The 23626-nt window shown below is 39.1% G+C and overlaps 1 protein-coding gene across 3 annotated transcripts in view; it reads left to right on the top strand.

Annotated features, from left to right (window-relative positions):
• Strn (striatin) overlaps nt 1–23626 on the top strand; it is an 82577-nt gene that overhangs the window by 46271 nt on the left and 12680 nt on the right. For 2 of the 3 annotated variants that reach the window (XM_059248358.1, XM_059248357.1), the window contains exons 5-10: nt 2801–2968; nt 4267–4402; nt 9110–9245; nt 14216–14326; nt 17109–17252; nt 20375–20511. In XM_059248358.1, coding sequence (XP_059104341.1) covers nt 2801–2968; nt 4267–4402; nt 9110–9245; nt 14216–14326; nt 17109–17252; nt 20375–20511 — 832 coding nt within the window. Of the gene's footprint in view, nt 1–2800; nt 2969–4266; nt 4403–9109; nt 9246–14215; nt 14327–16586; nt 16674–17108; nt 17253–20374; nt 20512–23626 lie in introns of all 3 variants that reach the window. The other variant, XM_059248359.1, reaches the window with a different exon arrangement.

The following is a 23626-nucleotide window of genomic DNA, read 5'->3' on the forward strand; positions in this document are numbered from 1 at the left end:
TTTGTTTTTCATATTTACGTTTATCCCCACTGTTGGAATTCATGTAGTTAAGAGAATTCTGTGTCGTCATTATTCTCATTTCATCAACACTCTAAACATAGATGTTTCACTACAAAGCAGTAAGGATTCCTGTATACATTTCTGTTACAAGCCTTCTCCGGCATTGATGGACTCTGGATCCCCATTGTGCAGATGCTGCCTAACATCTGCTTTCTCCTAGTACATGACTGGGGCTCTGCTGAGGTTTGATGTCAATCGAAGACTAGACCTGTAGTCTTGGAAACGGTATACAGATCTATGCCAAAGTAAAAGGAAATTTGTTTTGCTTTGGACTTTGGGGATGGCTTATTAGTAGTTTATTTTAAAGAATTTCAAGGTAGATTAATGCTATCCATTCCTTTTGACTATAGAAAGAGAATATTACAATATCTTATACCTGTCTTTTATCTAGACAAAGTTAGGAAAAAAAATTAAACAATTAACTGGATTTTCATTACTGTCCTCACTTGAGTCTTAAATATGACATGTATTTTCCTTTTTTAATTTATTTTTGGTACGATGAATATTTTGGTACTGTGAATTGCCAAGCGAAGCAAGTGGTCTCCTTCTGAGCATACCTCCTGTTTGCTTGTTTACTTCCTTCTTTATTGACATGATCTCATTAAGTCACCTAGACTACCCTTGAGTTTGTAATGTTCCTTCCCGAGCCTCCTCAGTAGCTTTAGTTACAGGTGTATGCCACCATTTCTTATGCTTTTTCAGTTTTTAAAAGGATATGTGCTCTTAAAATGCTGATTTGGGAGGCTGGAGAGGTGGCTCAGCACTTAAGAGCATTTTCTGCTCTCGCAGAGGACCTGGGTTCTGTTCCCAGCACCGACATGGTGGCTCACAACTGTCTGTAACTCCAGGTCCAGGGGATTTGACACCTGCTGCTGGTCCCTCGGGCACTAGGCACACACATGGTGCACAGATAAGCATGCGAGCAAAACACACATACACATAAAACTGTAATTATTTTTTTTTCCATTTCCAAGACAGTGTTTCTCTGTGTAGCCCTGACTGTCCTGGAACTCATTCTGTAGACTAGGCTGACCCTGAACTCATAGGGATCTGCCTTCTCTGCCAGGATTAAAGGGGTGCATCCCTGTCCTTGTCCCTGCTTATAAAATAGTAATGATTTTTAAAGGGCTGATTAGTCTTTGTTCATAAGAAGTGGTTTCATAGTAAATTAAGAAATTTTCAAAGATTTAAGAGATTCATTATCTCCTTCTCAAAAAGGTGACATTTTATCAGTATGCTGTGCACTAACTATTTAATGATATGTCTGTGGCCAAGCAGTTTTGAAACAGAAGTTTGTGATAAGTTTTGTTGCCAAAGTAAGGTACATATCAAATATTAATCACTCAAAATAGAAAAATGGGATGGAGATGGCACAGTGGTTTCATGCACTGGCTGCTTTCTCAGAGGCCCTGGGTTTGGTTTCCAGAACCCACATGGTGACTCACCACCATTCGTAACTGCAGTTCTAGGGGACCCGATGCGCTGTTCTGACTACTGCAGACACCAGGCACTCATGTGGTACGCATACATGCATGCATGCCTGCATGCATGCAAAACATTCATACACATAAATAAACCTGAAATTCTTTAAGTACTACGTCTTACTTTCTTATAGTAGTTTTCAAAAACATCTGATTAAATTCAATAAGTAGGAATTTATTATTTCAAAATTTTAAATCAAGGCTTTTCTGTAGATACTGAAAGGGACTGAAAAGTGAGCAACTTGATTTAATAAGACATATTGATCACATAGCTTTGTGAGGTGTCTTTCAGCTATAGTAGCTATAAAAATGAAAACCTGAAATAAGCTGAATTTAAATTAGCTGTCTTGTCAACCTTGGCTTTCGGCTTTCCTTCGGTAGAATGCTCAGTTACTATATAAATAAATGATGTGTCATCATTATGTCATGATATCGATGTCATTTCCTTTGTTCTGGTCCCACCACTGCCACTTTTGGTCTTTTAAAACACATTATTATTAATAAGCAGTTAGCATTGGGGCTCTTAGGTGTAGAGAGCTTTTGTATAGATCATGGGTGGTATTTGGGCTTCTTAATGAGCATAGAAATAGGTTGAGAGAACCAAGGCTGCTCGTCACGGAAGTGGCAGAAATGGACTTAAGACCCACGTATAACTGCATACTCTGTGCTCTTTTTTCTGTGCCTCTGACTTCCTGGAACTACACGTATTCACATGAGTCTGTATACCTCATGTCCCACAATTTAATAGTCTATTTTGTTTTAGAATTTCTCAGGACAGAAACGTCTCTTCTACAAGTGACAGTTATGAAAAGTCTTATCCTTTTCTATGTCATAGAAAGAAACCATTTAGACCAGAAACATTCTCCCCAGGTTTCAGTTAATGACACTTCACATAAGAAATGTTAAAAACAAGTGGAGCAACAGTTGTAAAGTAGGAATGGTAGAGTTTGGGAGGAGATTGTTCCATTCTTCCTGAAGAAAAAAGTGTGCTCTGCAATACACTGAAGAACAGTTTCTTCTTCAGATAAATGAATAGTGTTATTGTATAGTTCTTTGGTTTTCCTCAGTGACTGTAGAGGCTGGTACTGCAAGCGACAGCTCCATCTGCAGCTGGAATATTATTAAAAGTCTTACTGACATAGTACTGTTCTGTTAAACCCTATGTAGTCAGTGAGTTTGAAGAAATACTTTCATTTACGCTTTAAGTTTTACAATGCTAATTCCTGTGTGACTGAATTGTAAGGGTGGTCTTTGTGCAGGTATCTCCAGGAGGTCGGCTACACAGACACTATTCTAGACGTGAAATCCAAAAGAGTGCGAGCATTGTTGGGCTTTTCAAGTGACGTCACTGACAGGGAGGACGACAAGAACCAGGACTCGGTTATAAATGGCACAGAGGCTGAAGTTAAAGAGGCAGCAATGATTGGGTGAGTATTTTGACTGGAAGTGGTGTTAGCTATAACTTCAGTTCATATTCAGTAGTTTGGGTTGGAAGGCATTGAATTTTTAGATAGTGATTTAGTCATAATTTAATTTTAATTAATTGTATGTTATAATTTAAAAGTTTAGTTAGAAACCTTTATAATTATTTTAATTCAGGAACATAATTTTTATTTATGATATTTTTATTTGCTTTAAATTGAGGTATTTAACAGATTTTAGTATCTTAAAGCTCTGTTATCCACTGTTAGAATCTCATAAAAGATGTTGTTGAAATTAAATAAAAATCTATAAGAATGTTTTATTGATGAACCAGAAATCAGAAAGTAAATCTTTTCTTAGTTATTTCATTTATAGCATAATCTTGTTCCTTATCTTTCCTTTGATATAAAATATCTATTTTAAATATGTGTATATATGTACATACACTTACATACACATATATTTTGAATTAATAAATTGTGAAAATTCAAGTTATTTGAACTATTTGATTTTTGTTTCAGACCACAGATCATAGACATATACATAGTTTTACTTAAATGAACATAAATAGTTCAGTAGAGGTTACTCTTTATTAGAAAAATTTCTCATAAATCTTCACTGAATAAAAAAATCTCCAAAGATTCTGTGAATGTCTAAGTCTATGTTGATTTTTTAGAAAATTCATATTTAGGCTAAAAGAATGGTTGATTGAATTCTATAAATTTCTTTGGGAAAACAGTTGTTCCTGTTATTTGAAACATAAAACTATAGAATTAGTGGTTCAAAATAAAAATGTTGTAAACAAATACCATTGGACCTTTTTAAAATGTAGCAATTCTCTTTAGAGATGTACCACACGTGCATGCATGAATAGTCGTCGTACTTTTCTCTTTTAAGTCAGTAGATTTGTTATATAGTTATGGAAACTTACATGAGAGGTCAAAGTAGAGTTGCAGAGGAGAAACAACAGAGAACAATGGAGGCGGATCTACTTGAAAATGATGTATGTATTTTTAAAGCAGCACATTAAGGTTAACCTGGAGGTCAGTCTGTGCCGGTTCAGAAGGGGCTCTGTGTTAGAGCTTGTCTTCAAAACAGATGGGACTGAAGTGCTTGGACACTTCTTGCCCGTCTTTCTCAGTTAATCCACAGAACTGCAATAGATGGAAGTCAGTGTAGATCGTAATCTAGTTAGGGGATCATATATAATATAAACATAAATTACTGAAACCTTTCAGCCATTCATTTTTATGGTGACATTTTGAAAGATTAGCTGATTATGGTTGTATGTGTTTTAAACCAGAAAATCTGAGTTAACGGATTCTGCCTCCGTGCTGGACAATTTCAAATTCCTTGAAAATGCAGCTGCAGATTTCAGTGATGAAGATGAGGACGAGGACATTGATGGAAGAGAGAAAAGTGTCATTGATACTTCAACAGTGAGTTAGAGAACTCATTTCAATTTTTTTAGGTGCCATAATGAATATGTTAAAAAACCCACGTCCTTTAAATCTTGAACCCTTAAATTCTTTTCATGAATGTGGAGCAAGTAGAATGTTTTTATTACTGACTTTAATTTCAGTAATATTATTAGTATAGAGTCTTTCCCATAGAACGCCCAGACTTTCTGTTAACTCACTAAACAAGGCAGCATCTCCATGCTGAGCGCTGCGTGTTGTAACAGTGCCTTGGTGTTGATAATCACGACAGGAGAACTGACAGACTGACGGACGGCGGTGCCTGATGGCCGCTAGCAGCAGCTCTGAAGCTTGCAGTTTTTGTCTCTCTTGGGGGCGCTGCTGCAACAGACCGTGTCTACAGTCTCAGAACTCCCCCATCACTTCCATCAGTTGTTTTCTTCAATCTTTGTTCTGAGTTTATTGACTTTCCCATACATTCCCTACAAGAAGAAGTAGCTGTAGGCTGCTGTTTCTTCTTTCTCTGCTCTCTTCCCTCTTCCTTTCCCCTTTCCTTTATTTCTCTTTCTCTGAAGTCAGAGATGAAGACATGCTTCACTCTGGTTAGCCAAGTGTGTGCACTTTCTCTCTGCACTGATCATTTACACTGCGGATCCTAGCCCTGTCATAGATATGTTTAATATTAAGTAGTCACTCAGAGTTTCCTTCAAAAAAAAATTATAATAGTATGTACTGGCCTAATTATCTAAAAGTGTATGGTTCCTTACAGTTTTTGATGTGATGATTGCTTTGAGATATCATTTTCCTATCAAAATATTTTATTTATAGCCTAGTAGCAAATAACTCATGTTATAAGTTTCTTTGTTGTTGGTAATTATATCAATTTAAATATTGCTTTCCTAGTTCCTAACCATTTAATTTCTTTTTCTGTAATAAGATTCATAAATACTGATAGCATTCCAGTTAGTACAGACCATAGGATGTTGTGAGTGTGCGTGAAGGTACATCTGCTGGGAACAGATTTACCCATTTACCCATTTAGATACTAGGTTCAGTAAGCTTTTCTCCCTCATCTTCACCCCATCTAGGCATTGAACCCAGGGTCTTGTGTTTACTAGACAAATGCAACACCCCAGCCCAAGAAGAAAAAGGTATTTAAATGACTGGGTATTTTTCTTAACAGTTTTATTAAGTTTTACATCATGTTACATTAATTTTCAAATTAGCTATAGCCTGATAGGTACATGCCAAAAGGATTTTTAAAGGCATTTACTGTATAGAATGGTAAGCATGACTTGGAAAATGAATTACATTCTGTACAGTGAAATTTGTCCTTTTAAAATGCTCATAGAGCAAATAGGTTTTTAAAAGCATTGTTTTAAAGTGAGGCATGGTGATGCACACCTTTAATCCCAGCACTTGGGAGGCAGAGGCAAGCGGATTTCTGTGAGTTCTTGGCCATCTTGGTCTACACAGTGAGCTCTAGGATATCCAAGACTACACAGAAAGATTCTGTTTTTAAGGGGAAAAAAGTTTAATTTTTTTTTTAAATAAAAAAGTTTAATAATTTAAGCTGGGAGAGTGCAGCTCTTGGGTGCTGTTGACTGCAGTTGGGCTGTTGTATGCACGGTGTCTCTGTGGCCACACACTGTTCTTTCTCTCTGCTTGACTTCAAGGTTTGCTTGTTCCTTGTGTTGCCGGCTAGAACTTTCCATCTTTTGTTCAGCCTCTCCCCTTATGACATCATCAGCATGTCATCCTCATCGCCTGAGAATAATTAGGGTCCTGAAATCATACCCGCGTTAACGTGGTATCTCTTTCTGTGTAAGGGATAATTTCTGCAGGAACATTTGCCGTATTCAAGAACTTAGGAGGAAACAACAGTGGAATTAAGAACTGTGAGGTGCTGTGTTAGTAATTGGGGAATACCGATTCCTTTCGTACTAAGATCACTAGGGTTCTAGTGACTTTCAAAGTTGTCTTTTTTTCCAACCTGCTTGAGACTCAACCTAACCTGTAACTCATACTTCTTTTTTTAATCCTTTTCTATGTTTTTAATTGAAATAAAATTTTATCACTTTCCCCTTCCCTTTCTTTCCTCCACCCCCGCCCCAGCTATCCATCCTCGAAACCCTCCCACGTCCTCTCTGCTCTCTTAAGTTAATGGGCTCTTTTTCTTTAACTATTATTGTCACATGTGTATGTGTGTACACGTGTGTATACACAATATGTGTAGACACAGCTTGCTGAGTCTGTTGTTGTTTGTGTGTGTATGATTTCAGAGCTGACCGCTCTGCACTGAACAACAGTAAGGGGGCGCATCCATGGGAGGGGTTAATTCTCCTTCCCCCAGCAGTTACAGTTGCTTCTAGTTCTGATCTAGGGATGGAACTGGGCGAAACTTCATGTTAACATGTCCTTTGCGTTGCTATTGTTCTTGTCCTGTTTGCAGCCATGTCTAGGACAGAGTTTCCCTTGCTTCACAGTGGACTTCTAATACTCTTTCTCCTACAGGCTCCACCCCAGCCGCCATAGATGCAGGAGCTAGGATGTAGATGTATCCATTGGCGCTGGATTCCTTCTGTTGATCTCTGTGTTGTGTACGGTTGTGGTTTTCTGTAATAGTCTCAGTTGCAGGGGAGGAAAGTATTACTATTACAGATTTTACCCCTTCCTATTTACTGTTCATATATTCCTTTTGCAGCCACAGTTCCTGGTTTTTTGTTTTTGTTTTTTGTTTGGTCGTTTGTTTATTGATACCTAAACATAAGAAAACACAGGACTTTGGTTTGTTTATTTAAAATGATCTGTAATGATGGTGATAGACTTGGTGTCTATCTCATTTTGTTTAAGGTTACCTAGAAGCATGTTTGTCCTAGGAGTTGCTTTTGTGACTTAATACTATGTTTTAGTAATAACTAAAGCCCCAAATCTAAGACGTTAAGACCTCTGAGGTTCCAGGTACTATTTCTGGATTTTCCCTGTCCTTTGGTTAGGCAGTGAGAACAAGGACTCTTCGTCTTGATGCCAGTGATGGCCTCTCTGAAGAAAGCTGCTTTCCTAAGAGTCAGAGAGACACAAGCCGTTAGGAGTAGCTGGTGCACTTATGTGTGGAGTTGTGAGGGTAGGGTAGCCTGTTGGTGCCACTCCTTCTGTTGTTTAATTCTGTTCTTATTTTATGTGTGTGGATGGCTTGCCTGTTTGTTTATCTGAGCACTGTATGGGCTCCGTGCCCATGGAGGCCAGAAGAGAGCATTGGATCCCCTAGATCTGGAGTTACAGATAGTTATGAGCCATCAGGTGGGTGCTGGGACTTGAACTCAGGCCCTCTGGAAGAGCAGCCAGTGCTCTTAACTGATGAGCCATCTCTCCAGTTCTGGTGCCACTCTTCAGGGACATTTTTTATACCCAAGTATTGCTGTTCAGTCAAAACTAGAACAAGTTATCAGGACCACTCTGGGCTCTCTGCTCAGAACCTGCTATGGTTGTCTTATGGGTTTTGTTGTTGTTGTTGTTTATTTTTGTGTTTAATGGGTTTGCTAGATGTTAGGTTGAGAAGTACTGTAAGCATGAAAACATTCTTGATTTTAGAGTACTGTTTAGGTAATAACTCTAAACAGAGAATTACAACCTCATTAAATAATTCATGATTTTTCTTGTTTAGTTCCTATATAAACAAAGATAATGAAGATTGGCATAGAACACAGGCATGTTGGGTTCATCACTCACTATTAGGTTTACCTTTTAAAACTACTGGGTCTGTGGTTCCAGAAATATTTTTAAATATGTAAAAGTGAATCATTACAATTCTGTATTAAGTCTGAGTTATCTCCTTCTGCATTATCAGTGTTTTAGGGGAGGGATACTGAATCTATGAAGATCTTTTGAGCTGGGAGCTTGGTACTTGACTCTCATCCCATTGTTCTGGAGTCAAGAACAGCTCAGTTTCAAGGCTAGCCAGGGCTGCATAGTAAGACGGGAAATAAAATAGAGCTGTGAGAGAAGTTGAGGACAGTAGAAAGACTGTAGGAACCCTACAGTGTTTTTATGATCCCTAAGACATTCATTTCTGAGTTGGTAGTTGTGACATGGTTTTTGTGAGGGTACGTTGTAGTTACCTCATCTATATTCTGGAAACGTTTCACGGTTTCAGGAATGTGTCCTGTCTGGGTTAAATTAGAATGCCTGAAGGCTGCACAGACTGTATCTAAGGAATGTTAGAGTGAGTGTAATCTGTGTAGCTTAAGTACAAATTTTACTGATCCATTGAGGCTATATCTATCTATCTATCTATCTATCTGTCTGTCTGTCTGTCTGTCTATCTATCTATCTATCTATCTATCTATCTATCTATCTATGTATCTATCTATTAGTTTAAGTAAGCCATCATACCTTTGAACAAAGTTTAAATTACTGCTTTAAGATGTACAATATTTGTTTTAAAAAATACAATGTGTTTTTCACTGAGTTAAGTATTACAGGTTTTTTTTCCATTTGAAGTGAAAAAAATTTTTTAAATTTTATTTTATAATTTAATTTAATCTTACATATCAGCCACGGATTCCCTTGTTCTCCCCCCTCCCGCAGCATTACAGTTTTTTAATACAGCAAATACATACTGAAGAAAACAGTTGCTTTGCTTACTCAGTTATAAGGGGATACTGTTTCCTTTTGGTAAATGCATACTATTACTAATATTTAGTTTGACCTGTGTCCCTCCTTTATTAGATTGTACGGAAAAAAGCGTTGCCGGATACCAGTGAAGATCGCGACACAAAGGAAGCTCTGAAGGAGTTTGACTTCCTCGCTGCCTCAGAGGAAGGCGACAGTGAATCCAGGAGTGCGGGCGACGGGACCGACTGGGGTAAGGAGCGTCCTGGAGCATGCAGAGTTAGTGTGTTACCAGGAGGGCAACACTCTGACTCTGAAATGTCACACTTCAGTGATTGTCTAGGGTGTGTGGTTACCTGTAAGGAAAATTGTCTAACTATTTCCTCCTCCTCCTCCTCCTCCTCCTCCTCCTCCTCCTCCTCCTCCTCCTCCTCCTCCTCCAATGTGTAAGGAAGACAGCACGAAGAGAATTTGAATGAAAACACAGACTATTTTGCTCTCTGCTCAGACAAGTAGAACCCGCTGGTCTAGATTTTGGGCGAAACTTGAGTATGAGAATGTAATAGAGGTTTTCTTATGTCTTATGTCTTCTACGTAAAACAAATTATATTAAAAAATTATCATTTCTATGCTTTTTCAGGTTTTTATAGATTATGTAGGCACAGTTTTGGGGGGTTTTGTTCAGAATGCTTTAAATCTCTCTAAATATCTAAAACTTCTAGCGAGCATTAACACAAATATTTAGGGAGAACTGTGATAGATTATTGTAGTACTTTAGAGAATTGTGATAAATCCTTCAAAAGTGATCAGTTTGTCAGGTTTGTGTATATGTGCGTAAAAGAGAGAAAGAAAAAGAAGGGAGCTGCCTGGAATTTGCTCCAGTGTTTATCGAGAGAATGTAATGTCAGTTGTAAGATTGTTTTAAGTGTACCTCTGAAAAGGCTTCCTTAGTGTTTGTAAAAGATGAACCAATGATTTCTTTTGTTTGAAATACTTCCTTAATGTTTTGTCCATAAAGATCAAGGTTTCTATAAACATGACACAAATACTATTTTATGGAATTGTTGAGTGCCATTTAGATGTAGATGTTCCACGTTATGAGCTTTTCACTGGCTTTTGTTCAGGCAGCTACTTTAAGTATTAATCCAATAGATTCAAGAGCTGGAGCCCAGACTAATTCGACAACATGGTCTTACTTATGTCCAGCAAAATCTTACTTCACACTTTTAGCTACAAACATTAGAAATACTAATTTGAGCCCCAATTTTTTAAAAAAATACTTGTTCTCTGAAGAAAAGAAATGAAATAATTCTAAAGCTAAAAAGGAAAAAATAAGATGTATTTTTCTTTTTGACTTACATTAAAAATTTTCTTTCTTCACACTTGTTTCACATTCATAGTGACTGGAAAGGCTCTTTTGGGTAAGTTCAGGGAACAGGCTTCCTAATATTTTTTAATAATAAAATCCCTGTCTTCTAGCTTTTTTTCTGTCGGAACGCTGTACAATGAAAACTCCTTACAGTCACTTTAAAGGGAAAGAATATTTCTCTGTACACTGTGTGTATTTCAGTACACAGGTCTGTACAATGTGTTTATCCCAGTATACAGGTGTGTATACTATGTGTATCCTAGTACACAGGTGTGTACACTGTGTGTATCCCAGTACACAGGTCTGTACACTGTGTATCTCAGTACACAGGTCTGTACAATGTGTTTATCTCAGTACACAGGTGTGTACACTATGTGTATCCCAGTACACAGGTGTGTACACTGTGTGTATCCCAGTACACAGTTCTGTACAATGTATTTATCCCAGTATACAGGTGTGTACACTATGTGTATCCTAGTATACAGGTGTGTACACTGTGTATCTCAGTACACAGATCTGTACAATGTGTTTATCCTAGTACACAGGTGTGTACACTGTGTATCTCAGTACACAGGTCTGTATAATGTGTTTATCCTAGTACACAGGTCTGTCACTGTGTGTATCCCAGTACACAGTCTGGAAGAGGCAGATGCTCTGACCAGTTCTTTTTTCTGTTCAGGGTAAACTCTCCCCACCCCCCCACCCCTACCTGATCAAAGCCCACTGCCGTGGTAGAGGTACTTGTGGATACTCCTGTTGGGGTGCTAAGCAAGTCACTAGTGTAACATCTACTTTCTATTTTCGTTGAAATCTGTGAGAGGAGGGAGCTGTTATGTGTCTGGACCCTGCTGTCTTCTCAGTCCTCTGGACTCAATGAGAAGAAGTGCTTTCTAAAGCTTGTTGGCAGGGTTTTGCCCCAACCAGTAAATACTACTATTCTCGTGCAGTAATGTTAGCAGTGATAATTTATTAGATTTTTAAATGGCCTTTATATTTCATTAAATTGTGTAAATTTTCTACTTGTATAGTTATCTTTCACATCTACTTTCAGAGCATTGTCAGGGACTGGAGCTGTCCTGTCACTGTGTCCATCCATCCGTCCTACCACCACCACTTTTTGCTCTTTTTTAAAAGCAAAATCTAGAATTATTTCAGATAACTACAATAAGGAACACAACAGGTATCTGAAGACTTTTTTTTGAAAATCAAGGGAGAAAATGCAGAAAGTCTCTCTTCTGCCCTCTGTGCCTGCGCTTATTTCTTGTGGCTTAGGTATTTTAGGTAACAACTTCCCAAGTGCAGGAGTTGGGCTTGCATAGCCCTATGCCACGGGGGTCTCAGAGATTCCATGTCTTCCATTGCTAGCCCTGTTGCAGGCACACTTGGTACTGGCTTTTCTGCAGGCAGTTGGATTCTCTTTTGTATAACTCTCTGGCCAGAGAGCTGCAGCCCAGCGTTACTTGCCATACACCAGGACATTTTAATTCATTGATCATGTGCCAGATCTGTTAGTGAGTGGGAGGGGTAGAAGCTCGCAGATGATTTGTTTGCCAGGAGTTTGGCCTGGAATCTCATCTAAATTTTTGTCTTTAGATTTATTTTATCTGTATGAATGTTTTGCCTACATGTACCATGTGCGTGTCTGGTGCCCAAGGAGGTGAGAAAAGGGCATGAAATCCCCTGGAACTGGAGTTACAGATAGTTATGATCTACCCCTGTGGTGCTTACACTCAAGCTCGGGTCCTCCAAAAGAGCAGTGAGTGCTCTTAACCCCCCTGAGCCATTGCTCCAGCCTCTGGCCTTGAGTTCTTCTTCTTCCTCTTTTTTTTTTTTTTTAAGAATTTTATAATTTTCAGGCATGATGGTGCACAACTTTAACCCAAGAACTTGGGGGCATAAGCAGGTGGATTTTTATGAGTTCAAGGCCAGCCTGGGGCATATAGCGAGATCCAGGACAGCTAAAACTACAATAGTGAGTGCTGTTACCATGAATCCCTTGAAACTATAAGAAGGCTGATGTTTTTTCTCCAAGAGATAAAATTATTCCAATATTTAAGAGCAGCCAGTTTATTATTTTGTCTTTAAGGCTACCAGGATGGCTTAGCAAGTAAAAGTGCCAAACCTGGCAGCCTGAGTTTGACCCTTGGGACCTACTCCTGACCTCCTCCACATGTGTGCTGTGGCTCTTGGGATGGAGAGCACACATACACAAAGTCATAAATAAGTAAAAATTTTTGAAAGACTTGGTAAAAATTAGCATTTTTAAAAAAGATTTATTTATTTTATGTATATGAGTGCTCTATGAGGGCATCATCAGATCCCACTAGAGATGATTGTGAACTGCTGGGAATTGAACTCAGGACCTCTGGAAAAGCAGCCAGTGCTCTTGACCACTGTGTCGTCTCTCCAGCCCCCCCAAATTAGCATTTTTAAAATTGGTTAGTCCTTCTGGAAGAATAGACTATTCTTACTACGGATAGATGTTATATCAGAGATCCAACAGACACTTTGCTGAACTAGATTGAAACTTAAATTGCTTTAAAAATAGTTTCTGTTTATTCTGATTTATTTCAGGTAATTCCAGTGTTATTTCAAAAAATAGACTGATCAAGTACTCAATGTACTGGGTCTTGTAGGTGAAGATCCTGCTCCTCTGATGCCCACTGGTGGATCTTGCATTGTTCATAAAATCAGTAGCACATACCCAAAGCACAAACCTCCATTTTCTTTCCTCCCTCCCTCCCTCCCTCCCTCCCTCCCTCTCTCTCTCTCTCTCTCTCTCTCTCTCTCTCTCTCTCTCTCTCTTTCTCTCGACAATTTTTTTTTTTTTTTTTTTTTGGTTTTTCGAGACAGTTTCTCTGTGTAGCTTTGCGCCTTTCCTGGAACTCGCTTTGGAGACCAGGCTGGCCTCGAACTCACAGAGATCCGCCTGGCTCTGCCTCCCGAGTGCTGGGATTAAAGGCGTGCACCACCACCGCCCGGCAACAATTATTTTTTTAAAAAGATTTATTTCATATCTTAATAACATAATAATATAAAACAAAATTAACACCTGAGTTGAACAAGACAGACAGACAGAAGGAAAAGAGCCCAGAAAGGCATAATGACCGTTCACATACTCAGGAGTCCAATAGAGACTCTAAACTGGAAGCCATAACATACATGCAGAGGACCCCGTGGCGACCTGTGTGGTGCAGGCCCTATGCTTGCTCTTCAGCCTCTGTGAGTTCATGATCTTTGATCCTGCTGATTTAAAGGGCCTTGTTTTCTTGGTGTCCTCCATCCCCTCGGGCTCTGACACTGCCTCCTCTTCCACAGGGTTCCCTGGTCATCTCTGAGGGGAGGCATTTGATGGAGACCTCCCATTTAGGGCTGAGTGTTCTGAGGTTTCTCACTCTCTGCATAGTGTCTGGCTGTGGGTCTCTCTGTGTTTGTTCCCAGCTGCTGCAGGAAGAGGCTTCTCCAAGATGATGGCTCGTCTGCTTTCCTGGCCGGAGTGGCCTGTCTAAAATTCTTGAAAAGACCATTGAAGATGATTTTGTGTAGTCTTTTAATAATAATCTTCTATCACTGTATACATATGATAATGAAATACATTGAAAATGATTATAACGTGTTGGACTTAATGAAATTTATTTTTTCTGTCTTTTTTAAAGGAAATGTTTTGTCATTTAGGAAATCGAATTGACCTTTGTTGTTACATTTTGTATGTTATGTATCTGAGTATAAAAGTGGCTTTTTTTTTTTTTTTTTTGGTGAGTGATATTATGAAGAACATCATGGTGTCTTTCAGACATTGATTTAGAGTGTTGGATATTTTATTGAAGAAAGACTGTTTGTCTCACTCTGTTTAGAAAAGGAAGATCAGTGTCTGGTGACTGAAGCCTGGAATGTGGACCAGGGAGTAATTACCAAACTGAAGGAGCAGTACAAAAAGGAGAGAAAGGGGAAGAAGGGGGTGAAGAGTAAGTGGAAAACATTGTGTCTCTAAACTACAGACTCTGCATCGCGACATCTCCCGAGGCTTTTCCTCAATGTTTTCCTCAAACTACTTACTCTTTTCATTTCTGCTCCCTCCCGACCGCTGTCCTTTGCGCCATCTCTCAGGGGTTGAAATTAAGTGGCAGTGACTGCGAATTAAACAAAAATCAAATACGAATCTGGAACTTTAACAGAAATGTAAACCTCGTGCGAATGTCGGCCTATGCATGTGAACCTAGGGATGCGTTGGCTTTGGAAGGTCTGTGCTCAGTCACAAGGATGTTTATTTCCAGTGACAGTTTATAAATCTTATTTAAACTCGACGTGCTCTCAGTCCACCCGAATTACTGCTTATACTTTCAGATCTTGAGACAAAAAGACGTTAATTTCTACCCCTGAATAGTCTGTGTGTTCACAACATGAAATTCATTTGCCCTCATCTCTATATGCTGTACAGGGCACGCAGTCAAACATCATTGAATTGGGTCTGTTTTCTAGTGTAAATGTTTTGGCCAGCTTAATTAATAGCAGTGTTACCAATTACCTTTTTTCCTCTTTTCAATAAAATGTATGCCACATCGGAAACAGAAGCCAAAATTAAATTTATAGCCCTGTGGATCATATAACTCATCATGCACATGAAAAGCTTATCAATAGATCTAGTTAAATATGTAAAATAGAAAAATAAATCCTGCCAAGACCTTGATAAACAATATTCAACAGCTTTTTAGGGTCTGGGATGTAGCTCAGTTCTAGTGGTTCTCTAGAATGCATGCACAAAGCCTTGGACTCATCGCTGAAACTCCGGAAACTGGGTGTGGCGACACACGTCTGTCATCCCAGCACTGTGGGTAGAGACAGGAGGACCAGGAGTTCAAGGTCCTATTAGCTATGTAAGGAGTTAGAGAACATCCCAGGATACACGAGACCTCGTCTCAAAAAACAAAACAAAGCATCTTCACAGAGAGTAAGATTAAACTATCTTCTTGTGCTTCTACTTACTGATGTGATAAACGTGGCTTTTCCCTTTCATGGCAATAGGAATTTCATCCTTCGAGATGTGAAAATAGTACATCTATTTTCTACAAAATGAGATGAAAATCTAAATTTAGTGAGAAACGAATTTCCAAGTTGTGAAAGACTAGAAGGAAATGCTGTATTCTTTCGTTGCTTTTTAATTATGGTAAAACATATCAAGACCAGTCATTCCTGGCAGACCTTGTTTTACAATCTGGTAGTTTTCATTAAAACAGTGAAATATTTATTTAAAATCTTAGAATTTTTAATTCATTGAAAAGTCTATGTCCATTATTGATGTTAGCACAATTTTAACAATTACTGAGAGATGAGATCATTTCGTGTTATCTCAAAATAGATAAAATCAGAATGAGAAAGATCAACATTAAAACAAAACTGTTTGATCCTTCTATTGAAATATGCTAAAAACTTTAAACTTAAAAAATATTCTGAGACATGAATTGCTATGGCTTTTAGAACCAGTCCAAGTCAGTTAAACTAAAATGTTGAGGAAAATTTGTATATCATGCATTAGAGATTATTTCCAGATTAAATCAATGTCAGTATATTTCTTTGGGTCATTATGTAATAAAATGAGTATCTTGGAATGTAAAGATCTTTTCATTGGAAAGGTAGCCAAGATTTGTGTGGAACTCGTCTACTCTTACGTTGTGGTTAGAATTTAGATCTAAAACTGCACCATTTGACTGGAGTAGTCTTCCTATGAACAGAAGCAGTTGGATTCCCTGCACTTGGGAATTGAGATGCGGATTGAAATGTATAGCACATGGGCTTTTTAAGTGGAGAAGTGTTAACTCTGGGGGAGAAATGAAATGCCTTGCACTGAGGATGAGGAGTGTAGTCCAAGGTCAGCACATTAGTTACCGTTTTCACTTGTTATTTTGTTAAAACAGTAGTATGAGGACAAGTGAAGATCTGTGATAAAGAGAAAAAGGAAGTAAAGCTTTGAATTGGTACACAGAACATTTATTTATAAGCTACCAAAATAGACTTTTTAATTGAGCTGTTACCCACTGTAAACTGGTTGTTTTTAATGGGTCTGGTGTAAGTATATCCAGTCAAATTGTGTACTCCAGTCATACTATCTTAAATTTTTCTAGGTATTAGTGAAAATTGCTTAGAAATAGTTGTATTCTTTGCTGGTATAGGAAATACCATAACGGACTATGGGTAAGATTTTCCCATTCTTAATTAAACTTGTAACAGGAAAAACTACCGAAGATCTGTTTCAGCCTCTATCCTATATAAAACAGTCAAAACAGGGATGTGGGAGAATGAAGAACCAAAGCCCAGGTAAGTAACCAGCAGGGCATGAGACTTCACGTGGGTTCCATTGCAGGCTGTAGCAGTGAATGAAACTAAGCCGCAGGGGTCTATTGTTTACTGGAGTTCACATTTGGTTCATGATCTCTGATTGTCTGTCTTCATTTAGACCAGTAGTTGTTGGTTTCTTGTAGATAAGTGTGACTTTTAATGATACATACTGGACTTGACATTCTTTTCATGTAGTGCTTCCATTAACTTAATTTACAAAAATATATACTTAAATACAACTTTTCCAGAAATAGTCAACTCTTAAAATTTGAAAATAACTGCTCCTCATTGATCTAGTAGGGTGTTTGAAAGGTAGTTGTTGGCAGATGTGAACAAGTTTATTATACAGTTTTTATGAAATGAGTGATTCTGTTTCCTCTTTCTTTCTCCTCTGCCCTCCCCCCTTTTGGCTAGGGCCCAATAGGTCAAAACTACAGGACATGCTTGCTAATTTGAGAGATGTTGATGAGCTTCCCTCACTGCAGCCATCTGTTGGCTCCCCTTCCAGACCCAGCAGCTCCAGGCTTCCTGAGCAGGAGATCAGTAGGGCAGATGAAGGTGAGCACCTGGACCTGCGGCTGGGGTGGGCACCTTCGCACTCAGTCTGCACATGGCCACTTTCTTAAGTCGGGGGCTTGACTCCAGAACCAGCTCTTCATTTCTGGTTTAGAATATCCCCTAGCTCCATTGACTGAACAGACTGATAACAGGCTTACTCCATTCCAACATTGAGAAAATTGAGTCTAAAAATTGGTACTAAATGTTTACTTTGAAAGACAACATACTTAATTTGTTATTGATTTAAAAAATGAAGGGACACTGGGCATGGTGACACATGCTTTAATCCCAGCACTCAGAGGCAGAGGAAGCCAGTTCTCTGAGAGTTTGAGGCCAGCCTGGTCTACAGAGCAAGTTCCAGACCAGCCAAGGGCTGCATAGTGAGACCCTATCTCAAAGCAACAACAACAGAATGAAGGGAAAGCCATCTGTGTTCATATTTTCTTCTTCCTGTGTTTCCTGTTCCCTCTAGAAGACCTTATCCACTTCATATGGTTTTTAACATAGTTACAGCCATCATGTAGAATAGTTATATTTTGTTTTATGTTTAATATAAAGTCATATATTAGCTGGACGGTGGTGGCGCACAGCCTTTAATCCCAGTACTCAGGAGACAGAGGCAAGTGGATCTCTGTGAGTTCAAGGCCAGCCTGGTCTACAGAGTAAGTTCCAGGAAAGGCTCCAGAGCTACACAAGAGAAACCCTGTCTTGAAAAACCAAAATATATATTGATAATTTTCAGGCTCAGCTTTGATGCTGTATATTATACTTTAGATTTGAAATAAAATCTTTTCTCTTGAATTTTTTGGTTGTTTTTAGTTTTTCATAGTGTAATTCTGTGGCATATAAATACAAAAAAAGTTCAGGGTTGGAGATGTCACTTGGTGATAGAGCATCCGCCTGTCCCACAGAGCTCAGTTCTGTCCCCTGCAGTAGGGTAGAGGAGTGAGTGGAGGAGAGAGGTGAGGTGGGGGAAGGGAGAGAGTATTTGCTTGCATATTTAATTGCCTGTTACTAAAGATTCTTCACCCAGCTTTCAGGAAAAGCTTCCATACTTGGTGTAGCATTTGAAATTCCAGTTAGTTTTCTAAAAGCTTATTAAGGGTGGCGTTGTAACCTGCTTCTTAACTTCTGAGGCCAACGAGAACAATATGCCCACCCACTTAGAGACATGATGTCCCTGTTGCTTTCTCTTCTGACCGCTGACTAGACCTACCTAGAGTATTAATTAGTTAGTACTAATCCACACCGTGGTTTGTCCCCAGAGTCTTAGGCTTCAGGGACGAGGTCATTTGTATGAAAATGTTAGAAATGAAAAACCAGAAGAAACAAAAGACACCTGTTGAATGCCTGGTCTCCTAGGCACACATGAATTATTTGAAATTTTGGCCTGAAAATTACTATTTGGACACTTTCACTCCGCAAACACGTGGGTTATTTGAACCCTCCAGATGATACGCTGCATTCTAGGTGAAGCCCATTTTTATTAATGCCACTCAGTTTAATTCATATTCTGTTTTATGCTGATAGTGATTTTCTTTTTTCTGACAAAGGTTTTGAGTTTCTGTTACTACTACTAGTAGTTACTACTACTACTAATAGGTTCTTGTCACTATTTTTTTTTTTTTTTTTTTTTTTTTTTTGGTTTTTCGAGACAGGGTTTCTCTGTGTAGCTTTGCACCTTTCCTGGAACTCACTTGGTAGCCCAGGCTGGCCTCGAACTCACAGAGATCCGCCTGGCTCTGCCTCCCGAGTGCTGGGATTAAAGGCGTGCGCCACCACCGCCCGGCTCTTGTCACTATTTATCCCTGGCTAACCTGAGCTCATTATGTAGACCAGGCTGGACTTGAGGTTCATCTGCCTTTGCCTCCAGAGTGTTGGGATTAAAGGTGTGCACCACCACACCCAGATACCACTACTATTTTTAAAAGCAAATAACTATTATTTAATGTGTTCAACAAGTAGCTACTATTAAACATGATTAGCTGAAGCACACAAAAACAACTTTTAAGTCTACTGTGTACTCCATATGATTAACTCGCTTCTTTGTTTAAAAGATAACATCTTTTTAGCAAAATGCCTTGAATGTTAAATTTATCTTAAATGTTTCTAATCAGTGAAGCAACCTCCTCTGGAAAGGCGTTTTTTGGAATTGTTTTCTTTCATAAAAATTGTAATTTAGCATTTTGCTTTTCACTGGCTCTTCAGTGATGCTTGTTGAAAAGATTGAAGTGCTGTGTTCAGAGTTACAAAGTAAGAATGTTCAAATTGATTTCACAGTAAAGCTCCATCTCAAAGCACAGTTGACATCTATTAAAGTTCTGAAATGGATTTTAAAACCTCTTTAAATGAAATAAAGCATGTGTACTAATGGGAACAGCTCATCAAATTTTCACACTTCAAAATTAGCCACTGACTGTTCATGCCATCACCTAGATCAAGACGTAGAATGTTACCAAGGTGGAGCATCCTGTGGGGCCCCGTTAACCACCCGTCACTAGATAATGCTGACTTTTCACACTGTGTATCAATTTTTCTCATGTAGGCACGTTGTACAGTTTTCATTTTGAAATGTCTTCAGTATTCGAGATTATAGAATTGATTAGTTTTATTTTGAATGAGAGCAATGGTGTTCGACATATAGCAAGAACCACTTGTTAGTAGACTTCATAATTGATAGACATTATTTGAGTAATTAGCATGAAATATCAAATAGAAAATTTACTATAATCATACTATTTTCTATATAATAATAAAGGAAAGGACAATAAATTATTAGATTTGTTTCTGTTTTACTTTTCTAATTAGATGCTGCTGCTAGCAAGATAATGTATGAAAGAGCAGTCTTTAGGACTTTTCTGCTCATGGGATTTCACTGTTTACAGAATTGTCTAACAGTAATGTAAGATAGGGGCATACCCCCTCTGGCCTGTAATTCTAGCACTTAAGAGGCTGAGGCAAGAGAATTGCCTTTGTTCTGGGCCAGCCTGGCTCCAAAAACAAAAATAGAGCCAAAAAAAAAAAAAAAAAGTGTACATGTTCCCTTATCAGAGTGTAATTAAGCAAGAGGTGAGACTACTTGTGAAGTGTTCAGATGTCTAACTGGGCTTTGTCTCCCTCAGTGGAAGCGCTGACGTTTCCTCCTTCTTCCGGGAAGTCCTTTATCATGGGAGCAGATGAAGCCCTCGAAAGTGAACTGGGGCTTGGAGAATTAGCAGGCCTCACAGTGGCCAATGAGGCAGACTCGCTGGCCTACGATGTAAGTAGTTGTATTTTGTATGTCATCACTGTGTTGATCGAAAAAGATGACGGAGGTAAAAACCTTTTCACAAGGTCTCGGTTTAGTTTTAATTTCAAACTTTGCAAAGATGGATATAAAAATGAGCTGACATTTTCTAAGTAACCTGGAGATTAAAGTTAGAGGCTTTGTCTAGATCTGTAGGTCACTATAGCGTGTGTGTGTGTGTGTGTGTGTGTGTGTGTGTGTGTGTGTGTGTGTGTATGTGTGTGTGTGTGTGTTGGTTTTAGGTAGGGAAAGGAAGTCTCTTTTCCATTGCAAAGTACGAGTTGTGTTTTTGGTTAGGCGCCTGCGATCAGTTGATGTCTTACTTACCAGCAGCATTTGCCTGCCTCTTCAGTACATTGTCCAGTGTGGGCTCCCTGGGTAGCCCGGCCTTTCCTCATGGCTTGTTGACTTCTTTTCTACGTGTCCCTACAACAGAGCTGGTTCAAATTACCTAGTCTACAGAATAGTCTACCTAGTCTAGAAGCAGAATTTCCCATCGTATACTTTTGTCCTCTCTACCTAAACCACGGAGACCTTATCCAGTAGCTGACGGGACTCAGACATCGTTCTGATGCAAACTCACTTCTCCCCCTCTGGAAAAATTGTTATCTCTTCACCTTATTTCCAAAGGAAGTTCTGCGTTTTATTAAACACACCTGCAATCTATTGCTATGCTTTTAAAAAGTACAAAATGAATTAATGGCATTTTGGAGGTTCTTGGTCTCGTAATTAGATTCTTTTTTAAACCTCGCAGAATCTTTGTGAATGTATATTATGGTTTCAGGTTTTGTGGGATTTCTGTGTGTACAAACGTGTGTCTCTGTGTCTGTATGTGTTTATTGTGCTTTTCCCTTGGTTCTTTGTATTCTGTTCTGTCCACTTGTTTTTGTTTTATATTATTATTATTATTATTTATTATTTAGATGTCTGGTTTCTAATGAGAGAGAGAAAGGGTGGAAATTCAGATAGGAGGGGAGGTAGGGAGGAATTGGGAGAGAGAAACTGTAATTAGAATATATTGTATGAAAAAAATCAATTTTTAATAAAAGAGAAAAAAAGCCATCACCTTCAAATCCCTCTGCATCCAGAGTCTGGGCTGTGGAGACTGGCTTGCCTGTGCCGTACTGGCTGTAGGTTTTATGTAGTTGTAGTAAAGAGGTTGGTGTTGGCTATGTTCCTACTTGAAAACTTGATTTGGAGAAGACCAAGCTCTCTCAGAGAGAGTTGTTGGCAGGCTGTGGTTCTTGCTGGTCATTGGCTGAATACTTTACTGTGTTACCACATGGTCCCTCTATGATGTCCACACTCTGAGTACATGTGTGAAGAGAAAAATGCAGGCAGGAGAGTAGCTCAGTGATTGCCTTGGACTCTAAACCTCCAAGGCCTCTTGAGTTCTGGTGTGTGACACCATTCTCAGCCATTTTAACATTTTCTATCTCAAGTTTATAAATCTTGTTTCCATCTTGGGGAAGAAAGAATTAAAAGTCACAAAAAATGTGAAAAAAAAATGTGATCATATTTTAAATTGACAAGCTGTCTTAGGGTTTCTATTGCTGAGCTGAAACACCATGATCAAAAGCACCTTGGGTAGAAAGGTTTTATTTCTGCTTACAGTTGTACATTGCAGCCTATCATGGAAGGAAGTCAGGGCAGGAACCTGTAAGGGGGAACCAAAGCAGAGGCTGTGGAAGAAGTCTACTTACTGGCTTGCTCAGCCTGCTTGCTTGCTTTTTCTCTCTTTCTCTCTCTCTTTCTTTCTTTCTTTCTTTCTTTCTTTCTTTCTTTCTTTCTTTCTTTCTTTCTTTCTTCCTTTCTTCCTTTCTTCCTTTCAGAAATTGTTTTATTCATTTTACATACCAACCACAGATCCCCCTCTCATCCCTCCTCCCGCTCCCCCCTAGCTTCTCCCCCGCCCTCCTCCAAAACAGTAATGCCTCCCATAGGGAGTCAGCAAAGTCTGGCACATTCAGTTGAGGCAGGACCAAGCCCCTCACTCCTGCATCAAGGCTGTGCAAGGTGTCCCACCATAGATATGGGCTACAGAAAGCCAGCTTATGTAGTAGGGATAGATCTTGATCCCACTGCTAGGGACCTCTCAAACAGACGAAGCTACACAATTGTCTCCTGTATGCAGAGGGCCTAGTCCAGTCCTATGAAGGGTTCCATAGCTGTCTGTCTAAAGTTCGTAAGTTCCTATGAGGTTTGTTCAGTTGTCTCTGAAGATGTCCCCATCATGATCTTGACCCCCTTGCTCATAGAATCCCTCTTCCCTCTCTTCGACTTCCGACTTCTGGAGCTCAGCCTGGTGCTTGGCTGTGGATCTCTGCATCTGCTTCCATCAGTTACTGGATGAAGGCTCTGTGATGACAATTAGGGTATTCACCAATCTGACCAGGGTAGGCCAGTTCAGGCACCCTCTCCACTATTGCTAGTAGTCTAATCTTGGATCATCCTTGTGGGTTCTTGTGAATTTCCCTAGCACCAGGTTTCTCCCTGTTCCCATGATGTCTCCCTCTGTCAAGATATCTCTTTCATTGCTCTCCCACTCTGTCCCTCTCCCAGCTCGACCATCCCATTCCCTTGTGTTCTCATACCTCCTCCCCTTTACCCCCTCCATTCCCAGTTTGCTCATCAAGATCTCGTTTCTCCTTCCCAAGGAGAAACATGTCCCTCTTAAGAGTCCTCCTTGTTTCTTAGCTTCCCTAGAGCTGTAGGTTGCAGTATTGTTTGCTTTACATCTACTATCCACTTATGAGTACATATCATTTTTTTTTTCCTGAGTCTGGGTTACCTCACTCAGGATGATTTTTTCTAGTTCCATCCATTTGCCTGCAAATTTCATGATGTCACTGTTTTTTACAGCTGAGTAATAATGTTAAAAAACAAAAAACAAAACAATGAGTAAAACCATTGTATATATGTACCACATTTTCTTTATCCATTCTTCAGTTGAGGGGCATCTGGGTTGTTTCCAGGTTCTATTAGGAATAATACTGCTATGAACATAGTTGAATATATGTCCTTGTGATATGATTGAGCATCCCTTGGGTATATACCCAAGAGTGGAATAGCTGGGTCTTGAGGGAGA

Source organism: Peromyscus eremicus, chromosome 22, assembly GCF_949786415.1.
Source record: "Peromyscus eremicus chromosome 22, PerEre_H2_v1, whole genome shotgun sequence".
Lineage (NCBI taxonomy): Eukaryota > Metazoa > Chordata > Mammalia > Rodentia > Cricetidae > Peromyscus > Peromyscus eremicus.